General features: G+C 36.9%; 1 protein-coding gene across 2 annotated transcripts in view; it reads left to right on the top strand.

Annotated features, from left to right (window-relative positions):
* The window catches only part of LOC149568627 (universal stress protein A-like protein), a 92466-nt gene that overhangs the window by 25795 nt on the left and 40376 nt on the right, over positions 1-26295 (top strand). Inside the window, exon 4 of one of the 2 annotated variants that reach the window (XM_089821493.1) lies at positions 13411-13729. The exons of the other annotated variant lie outside the window; for it this stretch is intronic. Coding sequence (XP_089677619.1) covers positions 13411-13432 — 22 coding nt within the window. The 3' untranslated portion in view covers positions 13433-13729. Of the gene's footprint in view, positions 1-13410; positions 13730-26295 lie in introns of those variants that run through there. 2 annotated transcript variants of the gene reach the window in all.

Below are 26295 nucleotides of genomic sequence, written 5' to 3'. Positions count from 1 at the left end.
TCAATGTGATCAAACAAAAACAATTCATAATCAGCTTCAATCTTTTCTTGTGTATGTTGATCTTTCATACCCTCCTGAATAACATCATTTGATGAAATATCAATAGCAGTCCCAAATATAAAAGAATCAAACTCTGCATTTGAAACATCCTTTGACAGGTTTTCATTTGATCTTACACCTTGCAACCCTTGTTCATTACGAGGTACATCTAGGCTAATCATTGAGTCAAATGATTGGGAGACATGTTCATCCTCAGACTCAACATGTAGATGGTAGGCTCCAACTACACTACAGGAAGTACTTTCACTCACCGGAGGGATTTGAAGATCTTTAGCATTGAAAACTGTTAGACTTTGACAAATAAAAGGTGCTGATTTAATTGCTTTGAGAATGAGCCTTCTTTGTTTAGGCTTTACCTCTAGACAATTCTGTTTTTCACAGAGATAAACTCCTTCTTGTGCAATGTCTTTACACTTCATTCCACTTAGAATCATATCATCATCTAAACTAATAGCCTCCCGTTGTGCATCTTGCAATGTTTGCACTTTTAAACGAAGAAGCAAGAATTTAATTTCTGTTTGCATGGTAGCAATGAAAACACACAACTGATTATTTTCAGTTGGTTGGCTGGTTAGGGGTATCTTACCAACATTTCTATTGAATCTATCAATAAAATCTTTCATGACTTCCCCTTCTTTGATCTTGATTTGAAAGAAATTAAATAACAATTTAGCTACATCAAGTGCAGGCATAAACCTCTGAACAAATTTCACCTCAAGGTCATTCCAACAGGTGATGCAACCGTTCGACAAATTCTGGAACCAATCGGCTGCACTTCCAATGAGGCTTCCAACAAATAATCTAACAAAGACATTCTCCTCCTGCACACCAAGAATCCTGCAAGCAATTGTAAATGCTTTGATGTGATCATTAGGGTCTTGATTTGCATCACCAAAAAAATTCGGGAGATATTCTAATGAATTCTTAGGTAAGGCTGAGTATTGAGATAAAGAAAACGGCCCACTCTGAGCCCCCATGGTTGGGCTGCAACCAAAGCCATAACACCAAAATTCTTTCACGACAATCAATTAGAGTCGCCAACCTCCATCCTCGGGGAGGTAACCTTCAGATTTCCAAGAAAAGAAAAGCATTGGAACTTGCTTTCTTTCTTCAGTAGAGTTGCCAAAACTGTTAGTAAACAGTTTTGTCCTTCCAAAATTAAATACAAAGAATGATTCAAGATGCCCAAATAGAAGAACAATTGCCACTAACAATTGGATAGATTATCATTTTATTGATAATCTTTCTCTGAATTGAGAGGTACAGCTCCCTCGTAAAGATATTCAATAAATGTGATATATGCTTATGTCTTTAATCTGAAGACACGAAGGATTTTCTGACATTCACCCATAGACATGAAATGAATGCAATTTCAAGATTTAAAATTGTATAGAGAGAAAGATGAATAAGCAACCACAGGATTACTTAATCAGTCTTTCAAATTACAGAAGGGAGAGAAAAGAAGCTAAATTTATGCAAAGACGTGAGTACATAATTGCAAAATTACATACATTACATTCAATGTAGTAATAAAAGACTGTATCTGAAAAAGGAAATAAAGAACATAGTATTCTTCAAAAACCAGAAATATAAATGTTCAGACCACAAGATCAAATACATATATATTCCTTTTCATTTCAGAGACATGACAAGACAACAATAGTACTATCCTGTCCTTCTATTACAATCAATCTGCAGAAAAATAAAACAACTCTTCCCTCCATATTACAAAACTCTGACCACCTTTTCCTGTAGCAGCTATAGAACTCCCCCCGGAAAATGAAAACAGAACCCCGTTACAATAGTTTTCTCCCATTAAATTTTTTTTTTGCCAAGAAGTTTGGTAACTGCCCTAACTTCTTACCGAACCCATTTTCCCATTACAGTGATAATTAATTCTCTTAAAGAATTAATTATATTTGAATTTTCTAATATACCTTGACTAATACAAATTACAATAATAATAATTAATTCTTTTTAAAAGAATTAATTATTTTTAATCATTCTTTTCCAAATATAATCTGCTTCATCAACTTACCCAATTAAATCTTCTACTTTCACCCTCATATTATAATTATTAATTCATTATAGAATTAATCATATGAGAAATTAGAGTAATGTTTTAATAATTAATTACTTTGCATTTAACTTGAATATATTTAATTCATTAAAGAATTAAATAATATAAATGCAAAATAATTTGTAAGTTTTAAAGGTTTCTAATTTCTCATGTTGTGAGCTAAGAGGGGAAATATTTAGGGTTCCAAAACCCTAGCTAACACACTGTGAATTCATAATGCCCATAGCGGGTTCTAAAAGCTGTTTTATGAATATCTTCATCTTTAATCCTCCGTTGGTGATAATTTGATCTAAGGTGAATCTTAGAAAATATTGATGCTCCTTTCATTTGATCAAATAAGTCATCAATTCAGAGAAATGGATATTTATTCTTGATAGTGACCTTATTAAGCATTCTATAATCCATACACAACCTCACGGTTACATCCTTTTTAACAAACAACACCATTGCTCTCCAAGGAGAGACACTAGGGCGGATGAGTTTCTTATCAAATAATTCTTGCAACTGAACTTGTAGTTCCATCAATTCCGTGGTAGTCATCCTATAAGGCTTTTTGGATATGGGCTCTGCTCCAGGGACCAAATCTATGGTAAAATCAAATAATCTAGGAGGAGGAAGTCCAGATAACTCCTCCAAAAACACATCTTGATAATTCTTAAGATAAGGATACCTTTCTGCAAAAGATTCTTTCCTTTCCCTCTCTGATTCCCCGATCCTCTGAAATGTAATCATCTTGATAAACCTTTTCTTGGATCTCATTTGTATCTATTATTTTTATTGCATAAATCTCACACCCTTTTCTTCTACATCTCTTAAGTCGTATGGCTGATATTTGACGAGTTTTAACTTCATATGGTATTCCTTGAATAACCATAGGGTTTCCATCGTCATCTAAACATTCCTCTGTTTTAGCAAAACAATCCACCTTTTCCTTGTGCTTGCTAAGCCAATAGATTTCCATAATATATCACAAGAGACTAGAGGTGCTACATATGGGTTAACCTCATTTGAGAAGGTTGGGAAGTCTACCTGAGCCTCAAGAAAACATTGATCTACTGGAGCCTTTAATTGGTTTGCATACTCAATAGTCTAAGGGCTTGCCATATATCCAGTTCTTTTTGGAAACCTACTTAACAACTTTGGAGGTATAAAACTCTTAGTGGCTCTAGTATCAATAAATATAAAATTAGGGTTCCCATATATCTTACCCAAAGTTCAATAGGACCCATCTAATGCTTCACTTGATGATTATCCACTGCTACATGGAATTTTTGCTGAAATATAGTTTGTTGGGGTGATAATTGAGGATGTGCTTGCTGGTTAGATGTGCCCTTACTAGGACATTGATTGGCATAATGATCTTCGCTATAGCTAAAGCAACCTCTTGCCGGTCCTTTCTTTTCAATTGCCTTGTTGTTGTGATTATTGTTGAAATTGCCTTTAAATTCCTTATTTTTGTTCCCCTTGAACTCAAGTTTGTTGATCTTGAAATTCTTAAATTTCTTTTTGTCAGTTCCTTGGTCAGAACTAGAGGAATTCCAATTTGCCTTCCTTTTGTTGTCTCGGATGGAATCATCCTTTTTAAAAATTTGTTCTTGCCTAATAGCCTTTTCATGAGCCTCCTCCATGGTTCGAGGTGCTAGTACATCTATGGCATCCCCAATTCTATTGTTTAAGCCCATGATGAACTTTCTAAATTTGAAGTTTCCGACTTGCTGGCAAGCAGCGACATACTTCAGAAGCCGGAGTGAACTTTTCCTAGTATCCATTGACCGACAAGTCCCTTTGTTTAAGGTTTTGAAAATCCAACACTTTTTGGTTGTAGAAGGATCGGGGTAACCACCTTGTTCTTAAAGATGGTGACAAACTTGTCCCAAGTAATATTGGTGGTGTTAAGATTCAACTCCATTTTACTGTTCTCCCACTAGGTAGCAGCTTCTCCAGTAAGCTGGTAAATTCCCCAAATGACTTTTGAGGTTTCAGAAAAACTCCTAATTTCAAAATATTTCTCCATCTTAGTTAATCATGCCTTAGTGACATCCCCAGACTTAGATCCTGAAAACTTTGGAAGTTCAATTTTCTTTATGTCATCGGATAATTCATTGGCTCTTTGATTCCTGTTTTGAATTTTCAGTTGAGTTGGATTTGGTCTATTCTCTTGCTCACTATGAGCGGATGATTCTAGTTCAGTTCTGGGAAGGGGTGAGGATTGGGTGTCTTCATTTCCTTGCCCAAGTTGATTTACTAGATCATTCATTCTTTTTTCCATTTGCTCCATTCGAGCTAGGGTATCAAGTAGTACTTGAACAAGTTGGTCCATAGAACTTCATGAGGTATCCTCTTTGGATATCTCATTCTATGCTCGGTGGTTGTTTTCATTGTTTGCCATTGCTTTTAGATAAGTTTTAACTTTTCCTAAAATAAGGTTGGTTTCATCCATCAGTTTTCTTTTTAAGTTGGTTGCTAAAGAATAAAAAAAAATGAATAAGTAAATAAAGAATTTCATTTTCTTTGAACACTTTCTTTATTGATTTCCATTTTCGATTCAAAATAAAACAATGGATTTCTGTTGAAACTGAAACTACACTCATTACAAAATCTACCCACTATTGTGAGTACAAGATTTCAAACATTGCTCTTCAAGGAGATCAGACACCCTATCCCGCAGTATTCTGTCTGTTCACTTCCTTGGGCTTATTCTACCCGATAAAAGGTGCATGATACATCATAAGTGGATCAGTTTGTTTTGAATTCTAGACTGGGATAATCTTGTTTCTCATGATTGTCTTCCTGGCAGGAGTCCATTTGACTCTTTCCTTATTGATTTTGATTAAGGCATGGGCTAATGTTTCATCATCTCTAGGCATGGAACAAAATGAGTTATCAAATTTAGGCATGTCCTTAATTATAAAGATTGCAAAGTTTTATAGATCGTTTATTGGTGTAGACTTACTAATCCTTATAATCTGAATAGCTAAGTATCTTGAACAATCTTCAATATAATTCCTTATGAATGTATTTCTGATCTGATTAAATGTCCTTATATAGTATTGATTTCCTTTCGTCTTTTACTGGTATTGTTTATATATGTGCAGGTCTGAATAAACTGAGATACAATTACCTTTGTTATTGACTGATTCAGAATTCAGAATACAAGCAATATATATAAGTATGCATTGAGACATGTGTACATAGGGTTATTACCTTACATATCCATGCCTCAACACCTACCTTTTGAAGGCACCGATCAACATAACAAATCTCTTAATGATAATCACAGTCTTTAACAATGATTGGTGATGGTTCATAATATCGGCTATCCTTTACCTTTGTTATTGACTGATTCAGAATTCAGAATACAAGCAATATATATAAGTATGCATTGAGACATGTGTACATAGGGTTATTACCTTACATATCCATGCCTCAACACCTACCTTTTGAAGGCACCGATCAACATAACAAATCTCTTAATGATAATCACAGTCTTTAACAATGATTGGTGATGGTTCATAATATCGGCTATCCTCATCAACCGATACTAGACGTGTTCGATGCACATCCTCTTCATTGATATATTGTCTCATTTGTTGATTATATTGAGTTGATTGGTTAATAATACAAGGTTATGATTATATATATATAAAACTGAATAATCAGTTTTAATATAAACCAAATATATTGCTTCAATTCCCATGAAGCTAATATACTTAACACTACCTCTTTAGCAGTAAGGGAATTGAAGGATTTATAAGACAAGGTTATACACCACTTAAAAATGTGGTCGAATTATGGTGTTCGGGAAAATCTGGCGTGAAGAACAAGGATAACACTTACTTTCAAACTTTTGATGTTAGAAGATAGATCAACTATAAATAAGGACGTCACCTTATAATAGCACTGTTACCCTAGTACTGGGGTTTGTCGGGACGAGTTTCCAGGACGGGGGAAAATGGGCCTCATTTTCGGGATGACAGTTGGATGGCTAGGGGACGGTGGCAATTGGAGGACGGGGCAGGGAGGAGTGTCGTATAGTATACATATAGAACTTGAAATGCTTTTAATGAAATGATGTTTTATTAGAACATACCAAATTAAAATACTTGAACATAGCCAAATTGCAACATGAACTAGAACCATTGAACATTCAACAAAGTAACATATTACATACCCAATAGTAACATTTAAAAAACAAAAATCAAATAGAAATCCAAGTCTCCATGCTAGTGGTAGCATGGTTGTAGAATGGCAGAGGTGGGGTACTTAGGTACATGAGTACCCAGTGCGGGGACGTCTTAGGGATGGGTACTTCGAGGTTTGGGAGGGGGGTGTGAGTACTCGTGTAACACTGTATAATAGTGATCTTACACAAGAAAGATTGTTACCTTTCATAACACAAGTTTGCAAACAATCTAATTTCAATTATACATGAATATATTAATTTACAAATGTAATTATAAATTTGTCATACCAAGTTTAAAGTACACTATTTTCAACTTTGCAAGAGGTTTGGTGAAAATATCAGCATTTTGCTCATTTGTGCTGATATAAATCAGCTTGACGACATTTCTGTAATGTCCCAGCTACTAGGTTCTGGAAGACCTACAAGGAATAATTATTAGAATTATACATAAACATGAATTGCACTATGCTATTCCACCCATTAATCTTAACACCAAAACCTTAAAGACATTTCTAGATTGGGTTCCTCAATTGGTCAACTGTCTTTTCTAGAATGCACCCTTTAAGGTTCACATATGCATATGTTGACACCATTAGAATATTCCTTCCATTATACTTCCTCAAGCATGTTGATAAGATGGAAATAATTCTCGGATACCCACATTATAGAGGTTGTATCCATTAGGTAGTGTTTTGGCCAAATGGGTGTTACACCCATCTTTGATACCAACACTTACATCCATTTCTGTTGTGTTAGTCAAACAGGAAGTAATACCTATCTTTGATACTGACATTAAGAGTTTTCCATTTACTTAATTGTATTAGCCAAACGGGAATGTACCCATCTCTGATACCAATACATGAAGTTATAACCTTTCCTTTTTTGGAATATTTGTTAATCCATAACCTTTCGTTCTTTGAATATTTGTTAATCCTCATATATTGGTTTGACCCATTTAACATATATTATTCTATTTCAATTTTACCATCCTTAAATATATTACATTATTTTCTTATAAATTAAATTTCAAATAAAATAAATATTATTTGAAACTATACACTTAATGTATCCATGAGTGATAGCATATAGGGAAGTTCTTGAATTATACACTTACCATAGGTTCGGCAATCACTTTATGTCCGCTCCGTTGTACCCGTGTTGGATAGGCTCGGCAAGTACTTTGATTGCTCCTTTGTACTCGTGTTGCTGCGATTGGAGGTGATGGCTTGCATCACTCCCTGGGCTTTGTCCTTCCTTCTCCCCTTTCCACGATGGCGATGCTACTTTCTTATTCTGTGCTGTCTTCCCAATTGTTTTTCCTGTCTTGTTCCTAAGGTTTGATTGGCTATACATGTGTAGCGTTAGAGTGACATGACCCATGGCCACGTCACTTGGCATGAGTGGTGTTTTTCTCTTAATTTAATTTTACTTATTCCATTTCTTTTTTATTTAAAATGTTAGTATTTCATATTGTTTAATTGTTTATATTTAAAGTTACACTATAAGAATTCATATGTAAAATAATGATAAATTGTATATTCTATTAAATAATGATAAATTGTTTATTCTATATATATCTTTTTCAATTCAATTGATTTCCATTGCAATTTTTGTCTACCAGGTCTCTTATATAATGACAAGGAGTCTCGATGTGCTTCGACCAATTTTGGAAAATAGGATTTGCAGAAAGCTTGATGCAACTTTGGTTATCACAATGAATTTGTAGGACTTAGTTGTTTTCCAAAGAGTCCAAATAATAGCTTTCTCAGTCATACTGCTTCACGTGTTCCCGTGGAGGCTGCCAAGTACTCAGGTTTGGTGGAACTCAAGGTGACTGTTGGTTGTTTTCTACTAAACCAGGGTATCATTGCTAATCCAAGATCGAAGCAACACCCCATAGTACTCTTGCGGTTTATGGAACAACCAACCCAATCAGAATCAGTATAGCTTTCAAGTTTGATCTCTAATTTTTGTACTTCAAACCAAGACCAATAGTGCCATGTAGATATCTCAAGATTTGTTTGGTAGCCATCAAATGAATCTTCTTTGGTTCACATATAAAATGACTTAAAACATTTGTAGTATAGTAGATATCAGGTCTAGTATTTACAAGATACATAAGTGATCCAATGATCTGTTTGTAAAGAGTGAGATCAATAGCCTCAGAATTTACAACTTCTTTTGGTTTGTGTAGATTAGTGTCCATTGGAGAGTTATTAGAGGTTTACTGTCCATCATTCTAAATCTAGTCAAAATGTCTTGAGTGTACTTCCCTTGATTTAGAAAAATATGATCTTTCTTTTGACTGACTTCTAGGCCCAAAAAATAGTGTAGTAGGCCTAGATCCTTCATTTCAAATTCAGCTATGAGATCTTGTTTGCATTTTTCAATCAACCGATCATCGACATATAAAACAAGTATTAACATGTCATCATTAGAAATTTTGAAGTAGATATTATGATCAACTTCATTTTTTGAATATCCTAGTTTAGTGAGGTAGCTATCTATCCTTTCATACCAAGCTCAAGGTGCTTGTTTGAGGTCATAGAGAGCTTTCTTGAGTTTACATACATATTTATCCTTATCTTTTAAACCTTCAGGTTGTTCAATAAATACTTCTTCATTTATGACACCATTTAGGAATGCGGTCTTGGCATCCATTTGATGTATCTTCCATCCTTTGGATATTGCAATTGCAATAATTGTTCTTACGGAAGTGTAGTGAGCAACATGAGCAAAAGTTTCCTCATAATCAGTGCCTGCCTTCTGAGAAAAACCTCGAGCAACAAACCTTGCTTTATGTTTTTCAATTTTCCATCAGAAGCATATTGATTTTGTATAACCATTTTGATGAATCAACTAATTTGTCTTTTGGTTTAGGTACTATATCCCAAACATCATTTTGTAATATGGATTGATATTCCTCAACCATAGTGTCTTTCTAGGCATGACATGTTAGGGCTTCTTCAACAATCGACAGTTTAGATTTGGTAAGCTTAGTTACTAAAGCAATGTAACAAGATTTGTTCGTGGTTTTCTTGCTTTCTCTGGAAATTTCATTTGGCTCAACATTATTTTCTTCAATCATTTTCCTTGCCCATAATGGTCGTTTCTTGATATTAGTGATGTCTCTATTATCTGTACCTGGTAATGATTCATTCTCTTCTAATATGTTCTCCCTCTGAGTTTCAGTTTGTAGATTTTCATTTAAGTCTGTGATGGGCTCATCTTCTATACTTGTAGATAGTTTTAAAGAAATGTTTTCTTCAAATATGACGTCTCTTCTCACTTCAACTGATCTTTGTCCAGGTATATAGACTTTGTACCCTTTAGAGTTCTCATTGTACCCAACAAATATTCCTTTCTTCTGGGATGGTTCTAACTTGGTTCTTTTTTCTTTAGGTATGTGAATGTAAATAGGGCAACCAAATATTCTAAGATGACTTAAGTAAAGTTTAGTTCCTGGGAAAACTTCTTTAGGAGTTATGTTTTCTAGTATAGTGTGGACATCTATTTTGAATGTATACGGCTGTATTGGTGGCCTCTACCTAGAATGAATAATGTAAATTTTGATCATGAAGCATGGCTTTTGCTGCTTCAACAATAGTTCTATTTTTTCTTTCTGCTACCCCATTCTGTTGGGGATTATAAGGTAATGTATACTCCCTCTTAATCTCAACAGGGGTACAAAAGGCTTTGAAATTTTCAGAGGTATATTCTCCTCCATTGTTTGATCTTAGCATTTTAATTCTTTTTGATGTTTGGTTTTCCACTATTTATTTGAACTCTTTAAATTTTGATACGACTCATCTTTGACCTTTAAAAAATAGATCTAGGTTTTCCTAGAGAAGTCATCAATGAATATTATGTAGTAAGAGAAATCCTCCTAGAGAAAGTGTTGGCATAGGTCCACATAAATCAGAGTGCACTAGTTCCAGAATTGATTTAGATTTGTGTTCACTAGGAGTAAAAGGTTTTTTATATTCTTTCCTAGAGCACATCCTTTACAAGTGCTTATATGGTTTGAGTTTAGGCTAGGTGTTCCAGTGGTGACTTTTTCTATATTTGGGACTTAACTGAATCCAATATGTCCGAGCCTTCTATGCTATACTTCATTAGAATTTGTCACTTCATGACTTAGAGCTTGCTTTTGAATGTTGTAAAGTTTATATAAGGTCCCATCTCTAGATCCTACCATGATAGCATTCTCGAGATTAGTGTTTTTAGGTCAGTATAATACTTTGTCTTCATTAAAGGTGACTTGAAACCCTTCATTAGTAAGTCCTAAGATAGATACTAGATTTCATTTAATGCCTGGTACAAAAAGAACATCTTTCAATTTCAGTGTAACCCTAGTTCTTAATTGTATTGAACAGGTCCCAATTCCATTTACTAGATATGTGGAGTTGTCTCCAGTGGTGACTCCTTCAGTGAGATATTTACCAAAAGTTTCAAACTTATCTTTGAATCCTGTTATATGTCGAGAAGCACCACTATCTATTATCCATACATATTTGTTTGATTTCATCTCACTTGATAGAGCAAAATAAAATAACAAATTTTCATCCTTTTAGTTTCGGGTAAGGAAGCTAGGATTTTTTCCCTTTTTGGACAATTTTTGAAGGTATATCTGAATTTCTCATACTTATAACATTTAACTTTGGAGAAATCATTTCTTTTATAACTATTTTATTTTTTTTGATAGGTAAATGGCCGAAGCCTATGTTATTTATTATTATTATTAAGATTAATTATTATTATGTGTTAATCATGAGTAGATTTGAACCCAAGATCTCCATGACGAGAGGCTTGCAATTTACCGATGCGTTGTAGGCTCTTGCCTATTTCTTTTATAACTATTATTTCCTTTCCTCTTATCATTTTTCTTCCCTTTGAATTTCCTCTTCTTTCCTTGGTTGTTGGAGACTGAGAAAAGGGCTTTGATTTTCTCCCTCTTGATTTGAAATGATCCCTTTTGAAATTAGTCTTGATTCTTTTGATGTGCAATCATTTTTTAGTTGATCAAAAACTGGTATTGAGGGTGTGCTAACAACCTGAATGAATGCTTCCCAAGATATAGGTGATCCTCTAAGTGCTATTATAGATAGTTCTTGTTCTTCTACTTTGCTTCCAATAGAAGATAGATGATTCTTTATTTTGGAAATTTTTCCAAAGTAGGATGAAATTGACTCTCCTTTATTCATTTTTGTATTCATCAATTGATTTTTTAATGCAATTAATCTACTAGAGTTGTTGATTTCAAATGTATTCTTAATTGTCTTGAATACTTCGACTGCCTTTTTGAGATTTGAGATGGATAGAAGAATATGATCTTTTACTAAATCAACAATAATTTTCCTGGCTTTATTATTTCATCTTTTCCAAGTGGCCTTCTGTCTCATCTTTAGGTAGTGAAATGTCTGATTCAATAAATGATTCTAGTTTTAATTATTCTAGGATTGTTATAATTTGAATTTTCTATGAGAAGAAATTTGCTGCTCCTTCCGGCCCGTCCTCTACTCTAACATTGTTTGAGATGTTTGTTGTAAGAATTTATTTTATAAGTCTCTCTGCCAATTAGGCTCTAGTACCATGTAAAGTTTATAGATCGTTTATTGGTGTAGACATAACAAATCTGTTAATGGTAATTGCAGTCTTTAACAATGACTGGTGCCAGTTCATAATATTGGCTATCCTCATTAACCAATACTACACTTATTCGATGCACATCATCTTCATCGATATATTGCCTGATTTGATTATGTTGAGTTGATCAGTTAATAATACAAGGTTATGATATATATACACACACACACACGCACACACACACACACATATCTATATATTTAAACATATGTATATACACACACATATATATACACATATATGTACACACACACACACACACACATATATCTATGAGAACATATAAGAGTTAGATATAAGAGAGTTAAGTGATTTAGTCATATATATATATATATATATATATATATATATATATATATATATATATATATATATATATATATATATATATATATATATATATATGAATAATCAGTTTTAATATAAACCAAATATATTGCTTCAATTTCCATAGCTAATATACTTAATAGATATGAATTGGGTAACGGGGGGTTTCTTTTGAGGCATCATTCGGGTTCTCATCCTGCTCTCATTCAAACATTTATGTTTCAATTTTAAGTCAATGGTGAACTCAATGTTCAGTGTCGAACCTAGAGCTTTGATACCATATGTAACAACTAAATTTTTCAAAAGGATAAAACCTTAATACTCTTTCTCTATCGAGTAGAAGTAAAGCTAGCTACTCATTCACATGAAGATGATTAACAAAAATTAACTGATTAACTATATTATCACAATAAGATCTTAACTACCAACTGGAAGATTTAACCATCTTTTGATAAGCTAGAAAGAACAATCATAATAGATTAATTAATTATATTGCACATGATAAGCAAAATAAATCTAACTGCAAATTCCATTTATTATTCCATATGAAACATGAAGTAACATCATAAGATACATAGCTGAACTGAAATAAAGATGCTACTGAAGGAAATAATGAAATACTATCAAGGTTTAGCCACACCATGTCAAAAGAAGTAGTCTGTTTAGTGCAAGTCTAGCCAATTGGAGGAGAGGAGAAACATTGTTAGAGGCTTAACCTCACAATCACGGACCTAGTGTGATCCTTACTCATTCTCTATTGAGAAAGGCCCAACCCTGCATGGGATAAGGCATGTGTACACCATCTTGTCTTGCCGCCTAAGTAACTTGGTGTTAGATATGTCAACTACATAACTAGCTAGCTTGCGGGTACCTCCCAACAAACTATCCATCCGATTATGAGTTATCTTGACCTTTAGTGATCATAGCAGCATCATTCACCACTAAACCCTACCCTGGCCAAGGATTTCCAAAGGACACTATATGCTTGATCACCCACCTCTTGACTTCACAGACATAACTAATACCTAGTTCCCACTACGTGTTGACTAGATTTAATAATTTCGAAATTTTTGTAATTCTTAATAATTCAGATACGTCTTTCTATTTTTTGCAGGTTTATCAATCTGTCCAATTGATATGGACTACACCACTCATCGCAATCATTCTTGGCTATCCTTGATGATCTCTGGTGTAACTTTCCAGCTTACATTGTATACTGTTTAATTATGAAAATAATATCTTTTGACTTCAAAATTCTGAAGGAGAGAAAGAAAGATTATGATTTTTATGTGGCTAGAAACATTTTCAGCCAAGGATAGGCTTCTACAATCTCAGGGACGTGCATTTGATGTCACTGTATTTGGAAGCACACACTACATGTTCAGTTGATTCCTCTCACGGGGATAAATAAACTTCAGAAAAATATTGTCTAACAGAGGCTTATTATCAACTTATGAGTTCTTACAGCAAAACTAATATATCAATTCTAACTTGGTACACACAAAGTTTACATATTTCAACTAAGCTCTAACTGGACTGTCTTATACTACGTAGAATATGCTATTGATCATTAACGTGGAAGTAAAACAAATAACTCGGAGAGTACGACTTGAGTAAGGAAATCTTGATTTGTAAATCTCTTGCTTCCAACTCGACTTAGTTGAAGAGCAATGATTTTGAATGATTTGTGTTAGATGAAGACACTGTTTTGGTATTGGCAAGATAAATTCCAATGAACAAGAAGTGTAAACACAGCTGTTAAAAGATGGAGTCGTGACTGGCTAATGAACAATGGAGGAATCTTTTGATTTAAATGCAATTGGTGAGTAGAATGCTTCTTGCGGGGGGTGAGAAGAAGAGCTTGTGACTTTGTGAGAATGATATATCCTTTTCCTTAGGCATTGTGGGAACATGAAAAGAGCAAGGTGGTGTTACGTTTTGCATCAAAACGGGGCGGTGGAGATCTGCAACTTTCATTACAATGTTGGCTGATGGCTGTGCAATATTGGAAAAAAATGAGTTGCCTAAATAGTAAAAGTGTTGTAAAAGGCTGATGGACTTTCTTGAATTTTAAAATAATATTGATATGGGAATTGAATTTCACCCATAAAATTAATACCTATAATACTTATGTATACATGTATGCATTATTTGTCTATTATATATATACGTTATAAAAAAAATCCAAGTATATATATTTATGTATACATATGTCTATATTCCATACATCCAAATATGCAAAATATTATTGGTATAACTTATATAGTGTAATGCATTTGACATCAAATAATGCAGAACATTCGGATTCCAATTTCAAGGTAACAATTTTTATTTCATTCATCATTCGTATGAATATATATCTTTTTAGAGAAGATGACCTAGTCAGCCCATTGTGGACACTTATTATTGTTTAGTCTGCCCTAATCTTCTTTTTCCCTGGCCAAAGTGGTGTAGACGAATACTTGACAATCTTGGTGGCAAGTTGGTACTTGTGCCCCCCTTTTGTCGCGCACCTGCAGGGAAAAACCATGGTGAAAGTACATTTCCAATACATTTTAATGCAGTTAATATAATCATAACAAACAAACATCTTAACCAATCATTTCCAATTTACATGAAAATAACGAATAACCAATTTAACCAACCATTTCCAATTTACATGAAACCTCAATGGCTATACAAAACTTTATAAATAAAAAATATATATTGGATGTAACAGATGCATTAAGTCTATTCTTGTGTATATTGTATTTATGTGTATGATTAATGCCTTTCATTTATTCATGTACATATGATTCATGACTTCCATGTAATTTTGTGTATGACTGATACATGTATTCATGTGTATATTTTGTGCTTGTGTGCTGTGCGTATTCATGTGTATGCTTTATGACTCAAGTGTATTCATGTGTTTAGCTTGTGCGCTATGTGTATTTATTTCTATGCTTCATGACTTAAGTGCATTCATGTGCACATTTCATGCTTTTTGTGCTACGTGTATTCACATGTATGTTTCATGACTAAGTGAATTCATGTGTGTACTTCATGCTTTATGTGCCCCATTTATGCTTCATGGCTTAAGTGAATTCATGTGTATTCTCATGCTTTATGCACTACATGTGTTTACGTATACGCTTCGTGACTTAAGTGAATTTATGTATATGCTTCATACCTTATGTCTATTCATGTGCTTTATGCCCTATGTTTATTTAGGTGCACATGTCATGCCTTTTGTGTATTTGTGCCTTACGTGTGTTCAGGTGAATACTCCATGCTTTATGTGTTTGAGTCATGTCTATTGTGTTTTCAGCATACGCTTCATGTTGATTCTACGAATACTTTAAATGTTTCAAGAGCTATGCTCTTGCTTTCAAATCAAAATGAGGCACATTCTTTATGAAAATGAGTCACTATCCCCTATTAATCATCAGCAAGACTCTGGTACAAACAACTTAATTGTTGGATGAACAATAGCAGGCAGAATTATAAGGGTATGCCCAAGGAGGGGAAGAAAGAATACACTGACTCTAATGCCATGAAGTGACAATAAATGAACTTTATAATTTCAGAAAATCTGCCCGTAAATTAGCTGTGAAAGGAGACATGTTGTGATTAATAATCACTCATGATATTTCACGATGAATAATAGCTAGACGTCTCTAATTCAGGTGGTAACTCAGTCATGTCTCAGATATTAATATAAAATTCAGTGAGTGTCAAACATCCTTTATCTAGACAGTCAGGACATCGAGTTAAGTCACTATTGTTTTCTCGGCCGTTATCTTAGCTATAAGCATCTCACAACATAAGGAGCAAGAAATCAAGAAGCCCAATCATGAACATAGCACAAGGACAGAGTAAACATTATTTGGGGCATCAGATGTTCCACTGCCACAGTCATGCATGATATTCTTTGTACGGGAAGTTCTTCCATTTAATAAACAAGGACTTGTCACTCTTCTATCTGCTTTCCACTTAACACAGATCATGTTCAAGATTGGAACCTAAGAAAGCACAGAATCAGATTGTACACAGCAATCTGTCACTATGTTCCTTTATGAATATCAAATTATCAAACTCAGAACATTACAACTTCTCTCAAAACAAATTAAGGTACAACTATCACACAAAGTTGCAAACAATTAGAATTCAGTAAACCCTTTTTTAATAGAGATTGCATATATGGTTTACCGTCAAAAAAGATAAATGCTTAATTGAGAATAACAAAAAGTGAACCTCAAGATATAAATTCATTTCATTGCATTTAAGATCTTAGATGCATGCCGTGCTTCTAATCCTCGCCTTAATATATGTTAAGCTTTTGTGTTAGCACAAAGAAATATCAAGTTATTGAAGAAACATTGGGCCAACTAGACTGGTTCTTCAAAATTCAATGGATGTGAAAAAGAGACATCAACTCCCAGATTGACTGACTCTAAGGATAAGAGAAACTTGCGTTAGTTTTGCTAGCCTTATTGGATAACTCCCATTTAAGTTAAAGGAATATATTTCTTGATCCGAATCTGCAGATTGTGATAATATCAGGCTAGCAGACCTTAATAAAGGCCATACCCAAGAACGTTGGAATGTTGGGACCAAGCTATTCCCAAATGAGAAGTCAACAAACATCCCAATTCAAAATTTTGCTTGAGGACAAGTAACCCAGGGAAGGGCAGACTATCATGACCCCACCTTGACTGTAAATGCTTTCACAATTTTCCTATCCTAAAACAGACTAGCAATCATCTCGTGATATTGAGCAATGAAAAAGGATTGGGATCAGTGATCTACTAAATTATTTGGATGTTTTAAAGATGATGAAAAATATACGATTACAAAAGATGAAGATTAGCTTTACAAAAGAAGAGAATTAGATTGTGAAGAGGAGAAACAGTGATCTCCTAGTGTAAACTCTATCACATCAGCGATTATATAGGCATGTTAAGCGAAGTCTGAAGGATGGTGAGATCTTTTAGGTCGACTTCTCAAAGAAACATTAATTAAATGGTAAGGCCAATTATTAATAAAGGGTTCGACTTTGAGGAAGTGATAAGAATATCCTTTAACATTGATTAATGTTTTCCTAGAAGATGCAGCAATTTGTTAGGTGAATAAACAAGGACAGTGAAAGGGTAGCAATTCTTAAGACACACCACTCTTTATGACATTAAGTTATAAAAGAAAAGATGACGATGGGGGAGAGGGGAATAAAGTGGATAAATGAATGGACAGAAAGTACAGCCATACCAAGAAACACAGATAGGCATCTACCACAGTAAATAAATGGAACTTGAGCAGATCTAGGGCACAAATAAATACACAGAAGGTATAAGCAAAATTATCAATGTTTGTTGCAGCGACCTTTATCAATGTCAGAAGCAGGAATTAATATTAAAGTATGTAAAAGCAATTGTTATTAATTTCTTAGTATAACTAAGGAGCTAATCATTAGTCAGAAATAAATAAAGATGAAAATTGAAAGAGGGCATTCAACTATTAGACACGTACAGCAGTACATCACATCAGCATTGAACATCAATAAAGAATACAAGGCATTCAGAAGATATATAAATCAAACAGTCAAACCACACTAGTAAGATCATTATTTCTGTGAACAACCATCTCCAGGTATACAGAAGTAAGTCAGCCAAGCAAGCACTGAAGCAATTCACTAGGTCCTTCAGCATCTATATCAGCAATACATCTGCAGATCGATAAGGAGGCTAGATGGGCATTTACATAGGATCAAGAGAATCCCTTAAAGCCTCAATCCAAATTCTGTAAGGTGGCATGTGTTTGTAGGAGGAAGAGACATTGATAGGGTAAACAGATACAAGAAAACAACTAAGCAAGCAAGAGAAGGGCTCTGGTATAAGTCCCTCTTTGGTTTAGTGTAGAAATGGCTTTGGGAAGATCCATCTTCTCTCTCCTCCAATCTTTAATATGCTTACATAATGTTATTGACTGTTTGTGGTTATGATGCGATCTAACCCTAATCATTGGATGAATATATAGATGTATATTTGTATAAGTTTATATTATGATTGAAGGATTCAAATGCAGGATCACAATATATAAAGGAATATCTATTGGCAAGATGTAACCCTAACCCTAATTTATGCAATTGTGATTCTAGGCCAAATTAGGAAGGGGGCATCACACTGCAACTTATTAGTGATGTATTTAGTCAAGGCATTGACGTCTTGTTGATGTGAGTTCCGTGGTCAGTCCAACATGCACAATAAAATAGTATCCTATCCTCTCATCAACAAGGAAGCTTTAAGCAATGTAACAAACGTGGGATCTTTTAAGCAACCCAAAGGTTTACAATGCATACTTGCAACTTTATGTTGGATACAACTCAATTTACATGATGTGATATTGTTGGTAATCAAGAGGGGACTTTTATAAATGTTCCTAGACTTAATCAATTCTTTTCCCTCAAAGTGGCCAAAACTTGAATTTCTGGACTCTCTTGAACTTCAACTAAATGATAAAAAGGATAAGGGCTTAGAGAATCTAATCTCATTTTAAGGATAATGATGATAATGGATAGTGCTTGGATAGACAAGTTTCTTATGGAACTTCTTTCTACCTTACCATAGACAGCTCATGACGTCATAGAAAGAGTGCAATATTCTAAGATAGCGAAAGATTTTCACATTGCAAATAATCCGACCAAAGAGTCAATAATGGCGCAATTCAAATGAACATCCACAATTGGTCTATGCCGAAAATGAGGTTTAGACTAACCATACATTATTTGCGATCAACAAACTACAATTAGTTTGAACCAAGGAATTCATCAAATATCTTCACATTTCTTCATCAAAATCAATGAACTTTAACCAAACTTTTGAGAAGTAGAAACTATGCAAAATGTAGAAACTCATACACAAAGATCCACCACATTTTCAATGAAAATTGCATATTAACTTAAATCTACTCTTGGCAACAATTTCTGATCTCCTCCTCTTGTCACTTCTTATCTATGTCTAATGCTTTACAAATGAGAAGGCCTAACCTTTTATAATCCTTTAAATTACAATGAAGGGCCCAGATTGATTTGAAATCAACGACCAAGATAATTCCAAACAAAGCCTAATTGCTTACATCATTTAATGTAATCCAAAGAGATAATTACTTCTCAGAGTACATGAGAATATTGGTTTTAGTTATTGCATTAAATGCTTTCCACATGTCCTCTTATAAATGAGTCAGGTTGGATGAACTTGGATGTTGTCTTGGACTTCTTAGATTGATTGAAGATGAGTGGGCACCACCTCAACATGTATACCTTGTTATATTTGTTCTAATTTCACTTCATCATTATAAAGAAGTTTTTGCATCTCTAGAAATATCTCTTGAGACTCAACATTTCTAATTTCGATTGATTGTGACAGCCCGTATTCCCAAATTGCTTCATCTTCATGAATATTTTTCCTCCTTTTTGTTTTGGAAACCTTCTCCTTGAATTGTTCTTGTCTTGATATCTTGACCTTTTTGTGGTAATTGAGTTTCTTCTTGTCGATCATGGATTTCTTGGGAAATCCAAGATCGAGATAGCCTTCATTAATTGTAGAGAAACTTACTTATGCATCTTGAATTTCTTGTTAAAATGTGAGCCTTGTCATGTCTCTCTTCAAATTTTCTTTGAATCTTCTAGATCTCTTCCTTCACATTGTTGATGAATCTACCATGTTGATTTGTGGATTTCCAAAGAAAATCCAAGTTAATTGATAGTCATTTTTTTGATTGTAGAATGATCTGGTTTCTTTCATGACTTGATCTTGAATGACCTCGTGTTGTAAAGTCTCCCCTTCTCCATCATTCATCATTTCTGGAATGAAAAAGAAAACATTGGATTAAAGTCACGAACGGAAAAAATGCAATAAATGTTTACCGTACTAGGTAAAGAAATTAATGTACACAGACAATGAGCAGAAATAGCAAAACTCCATATTTTATTCGCATATGTCAAAACATTACATTATGCTTATTCTGTTGATGATTACAACGATCCCGAAAGGGGATATAAATACTATTCGAGGAAACTTCCCGAAGGTATCCGTTGGCCCCATACCACATGTCGGCTACAATAGTAGAACCTTCTCGATACACACATCTCAATACACAACTTGTTGGCCGATACCGACGACATACATCCCAATACAGACGGAGTACATCCTGATACACCAATGGGATACATCCTGATACACTAACGGGATGCATCCTGATACACTAACGGGATGCATCCTGATACACTATTTACTGTCGACATCATCCCCCCCCCAAAAAGAAAAGTCGTCTTCGGACGACGACACAACAAAAACCCAATAACTAACTATACTATTCATAAAACAACAAAAACAACATGGACTTATACATCATGAACTCGAAGGCTATGTCTCCGACTGCGAAGACCAGTTGCGTCGTAGCTGATACACTTGATCTGTCCGGACTTGCAAATCAGCTCTAATTTGAGAGTTCTCCTCTACCATTTCCTTCAGCATCAATGCAACCTCCTGGCACTCAGCTTCCTTTTGATCATGAGCCTGCTTCACTGAGTCCTTCTCCTGAAGTGCTGCTACCAAACGCTGCTCTGCTGATGTTAGTTGCTGCTCTACTGTGGCTAACTGCTGTTCCGCTTGTTGCTTCCCTCGTACACTCTCCTCCAGCTGTGCTAATAGGGCTTCCCACTCTACTTCCCACACAATCCGTTGGGTGGTAAGTCGGTTGGCCATCTCCTCCTGAGCCTTCTCCGCCGTCTCCCAAGCTTTCTGCCCAGCCGCTACCCTTCTTCGCTCTGTCAGTACCAACTCTGCGATGGACTTGCTTTGCTTTGCGATGATAGCCAAGTGAGAATGAATATCCATGTCCTCTTTCGCTACTGGTAGGGGGTTCGACACCTGCGCTCCATCCACTTTTTCTGCTGCTGGACTCTTATCCTCCTCCCCTGGTGATGCTGGTATCTCGACTACCTCACTGTTTGACCAATTGGCCTCCACATGCATGTGCTCTCTCATGGGAGACTGAATAGAGGGACTTTTGGTAACAGGGGCAAGTAGCCGCCGCCTCAAGTACTCACTCGCCCGACTTGCTAGGCTTGTTGGTACTATTGCTGGTGCGTGGGGTTCTGCTTCTGGAATACTGGAATGATCACCCTGATCCTCATTCAATAGAGTGTCCGCTATGGTGACTACTGCATTTGACCCAATCACCTCCAGAAAAACCTGCTCCAGCGTGCCTCCCTGATTGATTCCTCCCTCTGCTACTGGCTCTGCTATAGGAAGTGGCTGAGGCAAATTCTCTGCTACAGGTATGGGGGTTGGTTCTTGAACCGCTGGCTGAGGCTGCAATACCATTGGTTGTGTACCCATAGATGCGGTCGCTGGTGATGCTGTACACTGGCTCACTGTAGGTTGTACAGGCACAAAAAGTGGAACTGATCCTGCTACTGCTGTCCGTGCTCTAGAATGTAGTGACCGGGGTCATCACCACTAGACGCCGAAATTGTCCAAAACCTGGGATGTGAACATCCACCATGGTGTGTTGAAGTAGTAGTCACTGGTGTAGCCGTCAACTGTCGTGAAAAGCGAAGTGGACTGCTGAAATTACCCCGCCTTCCCCATCATCTTCCTCATCCTGCTCCCCCTCCATACCCTTGGAGTCGTCATTGTCCTCGCAAGCTATTTGTGTTGCCCGATTCCTCCATCTCTTGTCATGCCCTCTTCTGGCCCACACCCTTCTGTCTTGAAGGTGAATTCAAATGCTTTCATTGCATCATCGGAGGCTTGCCAGGTACCGCCGGACTTGGCTTAATTTTTAGCTGCTCATGGGGTATCGTCGTCGCTGTAGCTTCCAGAAAGAGTCCGATGGCGTAGTGCGGCATATAGAATGTTTTGTGCTGCAGGGTCATGAACTCATCCATGCGCCCGTTCATGATCCCGTTCATCATACTGACCAACGGAAAGGAAATGTCAGACGCCCTGCTGGATCTTGTGAGCCTACTTTTTACTACATCCATCAGGCACTTCCAATGGCCTTCTCGAATATCAGACCTCCGTAGCCCTCTTGCCTTCAAAGTGTCCATAAGGGTATCCATCTGCTGCTGTACCTGGTCATTACACACCATCCGTATCAGCTGCAACTTCATCTCCCTGCTCAACCTTTTGGGCTTACCATCAATCTTGGCTTCACCTTGGGCCGCTCCTGGTATACCAAATACCCTCATAAAATCAGCTAGTCGAAATGATACCACAATGTCATACCCCAGATATGGAATAGAACACTTCCGGGAATGCCTGTCATATGCCTCAATCATAAGACGCAAAACGCCCTTAAAATCTCTAATACAAAAAAGTGGCATCCGGATAGCCCACTCCACCTGCGCCTTTCTGATGCTTGCTTTAACCAGGTGAGTATCTGGATGTTCATCCCACCATTTTCGACAGTCCCATCCATGCAAGCCTTCGAAAACTATAGTCCGTGGCATTGTCTGCACATCTGGCTGATTCTGCACTTTTTCCCTGTGCTTGCCTTTGTCCTTACCACGCGGCTGCGCTTGAGAGGGTCCAGTTCGCACATCTTGGTTCATCGTCGAATCCTGATCCAGTTGCTTTCTCCAAACTCTCTTACCCGCTGATTGCATACTATGCCTTTTGCTGAAAAGAAAGCCGTTAGGTCAGTTACTTGACTGTACAGCTGCAAAAATTCCTGCTAGCTTGCGTACGGATGCTGGCCTTTTTTCCCCCTTCCTTCTGTGTGTTGTATGACCATACGACTTCTCTGCTTCTATATGCGTACTCCTCAATGATGTACTTTTGTATGCCGTATGAATACCAGATCTATGGTGCCCTCCTTGAGTGAAATGCCCAAAACCCTTCGCACAATCTGTAAGAGAACTTGACGCAATATTCACAGGGTTATCCTCAATCTTGTAGCACCAATCTTCTTCTTGGCATTACCTTTCTTTTACAATGGATGCTAAAAGCCGTACACAAGCTTTGTGAAGTTCGTACGGTGATGAGATGAGTGCCTTCGAATTGCCTTCACTTATAATGATGCTATACGGTGATGGGACAATATGCCGTACAGTGCTTAATTCTTCAGTTGACGCCTCCAGTCATGCTCTTGTGAATTTGAATGCCTGTCAACAACACTCAATGCCTTCAAGTGGATGCCTTCAGGAACCCTTCAATCACGAATGCTCAATGCCTTCAAGTGGACGCCTTCAGGAACCCTTCAATCATGAATGCTCAATGTCAATCCTAATCCTCCCATCTCGCCTGCCAAATCTCCTACTCCTGCCCGTACGGTGATAATGTGAGCACCCTACTCATTAAAATTTGCACCTTCAGACGTCTAGATAAAGCTGCCCTCCAAAATTTCCACACTAGACAGAAGAAACCGTATGGCCAAAATCACATACCGTACTGTTTTTATCTTGCTTACGTGGGACAGACTGTACGACATCTATATTTAGCAAATCATTAAAAAAACCTCTCAAAGGTTTCCGTATAGTGGCAATTTGGCATCACTTTGTTTATAACACCGTACGGTGACTTTATCTATAACATCGTATGGTGATCCTTTGTCTCCCAATGCTGTATGGTCAGCCTGCCGTACGATGACTCTCTCTCTCTCTTTTTATATATATATATATTTTTCATTTTTTATATTTTATATTTTTTAATTTTAAATTTTTTTTTCAAAATAAAAAAAACTTCTGCTCCATATTCATGGATGGCGACGGCTTACCGGGCAGGCGATAAATTTTTAACTTGCATCCATTCACTGTGTCCGGAATTTCTTGTCCATCCAACGTCCATAACTTGATCGCTCCATTGTCGCCTACTTCGCGGATTTGATATGGCCCGACCCACTTGACTTTGAACTTGCCTGGTTTGATCTCATTCCGGCCGTCGTACTTCAATACCCACTCTCCGGGTTGAAACCTGTTCAGTTTCAGGTGCTTATTGTGCCATGCCTTTCGCCTGTTCTGCGTTACCTCAATTGCCCATTGCACCAATAATTGCTTCTCTTCTAACCTATTCAATTTGTACAGCTGCTCCCTTAGGCTTTTCATGTCGCCCAACTTGTTTTCCAGTGCTATTCGCAAGCTCGGTATCATGAACTCCGCTGGTACTACAGCCTCCTGATCGAACATCAGTTGAAACGGTGTGCCCTGTTGTGACTTTATACGCCGTGCGGTAAGCCCAAAGGGCGGAGGGTAATTTTTCCTCCCAGTCCTCGCCCTCAACCACGCAGGATTTGTATATAATCAATACCAGGACTTTATTGGTGGCCTTGGCTTGTCTGTTTGCTCTTGGGTAGTACGGGTTTGATAACAAATGATAAATTTTGAACTCCATGGTGAGCAAGTGGATAACATGGTTTACAAAATATTCTCCCCTATCACTCGTTAGCTGCAATGGGATCCCGTACCTAGTAATAATTTGCTCATAAATAAACTTTGCTATGCTTACCGCCGAGTTATCTGGTAGTGCGCGTGCCTCCACCCATTTGGTCAAGTACTCCGTCGCTACGACGATGTAATGGCACCTTTTGGTTCTGCTCGTCTTCAGAGGTCCGATGAAGTCCAAACCCCATTGTTCAAAGAGTTCCTGAGCATGAGAGGGATTCAGAGGCATGAAGTCTCTCTTCAAAGGCTTCCTAGCTTGCTGACATGTATCACATGCAACGACCCACTCCTTGGCGGCGTCGTGTACTGTCGGCCACCATAGTCCTGCTAGGAGTATCTTCCGCGTGGTTGTGTCTGGCCCCATGTGGCCTCCTGCCGATCCTTCATGTGCTTCCTTCAGTACCCGTGGGATCTCATCTTCCAGGACGCATTGCCTTAGGATCTGATCGAGTCCCATTTTATATAACAGCCCATTAATCAGTTGAAACGTTCGGCTCCGTATCACCAATTTCGTTCTTTCATTCGGTGGCATGCTACTTGGAAACTGACCCGTCGACAGGTACTCGCTGATGCTCGTGTACCACTTTGGCAGGGCAATAATCTGAAATAGCTATGCAACAGGAAAGTCATCATTCACATCGTTTGCCGGCTCTCCTATTCTGAGGCGTGACAGATGATCTGTGCTTACATGTTTCTTCCCCAGCCATACAATGATCTTGAAGGTAAACTACTGCAACAGAAGTAACCAGCGGCTGATCCTTCCTTGAATGACAGGTTTGTTGATCATATATAGCAGAGCCTGATGGTCAACATAGAAGACGAACGGTGTCGCCAGCAAGTAATTATGAAATTTCTGTACAGCGTAGACCATCCCCAAAGCTTCCCGTTTGGTCATACTATAATTTTGTTCGGCTTTTGATAGCAATCGACTGACAAAGTAGATCGGGTGATCGAGCTCGTGGGTACTTGTCTGTGCCAGGGTTGCTCCAATTGCATAGTTGGATGTGTCGATATGTACATGAAACTCTTTGCTCCAATCCGGATACGCCAGGATAGGTGCCGTAGCCAACCGCACTTTGAGCCCTTCAAATGCTTCATCCTGTTCCTTTTGCCATCAGAATGATTCTCCTTTGCACGTTAACCTGTCCAACAGGTATGCTATCTTGGCAAAATTTTTGATGAAGCGTCTGTAATAGCCTATATGCTCGAGAAAAGATTTTACCTCCGATACATTGGTGGATGGTTGCATCTTCAATATGACTTTCACCTTATCCGGATCTGTCTTCAATCCTTCCTTACAGACTATGTGTCCGAGCAACCTTCCTTGCGGAACCATAAACCTGCCCTTCTTCGGGTTCAGGGCTAGGCGCGCGCATCGACATCTCTCCATACACTCACCCAGAGTTGCCAGATGTTTGTCTTCGGCACTTAATACTGACCAATCATTCAGAAATGCTTTGAAGTTTCTGACAGACATCTTGTTGAAGATGTGCAGTATGATCCGCTGGAATGTAGTAGGCGCATTGCACAGGCCGAACGACATCCGATTATATGTGTATACTCCATCTTCTATGA

The sequence above is a fragment of the Cupressus sempervirens genome, chromosome 3, assembly GCF_028749045.1.
Source record: "Cupressus sempervirens isolate cs-2001-9-10 chromosome 3, ASM2874904v1, whole genome shotgun sequence".
Classification (NCBI taxonomy): Eukaryota; Viridiplantae; Streptophyta; class Pinopsida; order Cupressales; family Cupressaceae; genus Cupressus; species Cupressus sempervirens.
This window is presented reverse-complemented; position numbering and strand designations above follow the sequence as displayed.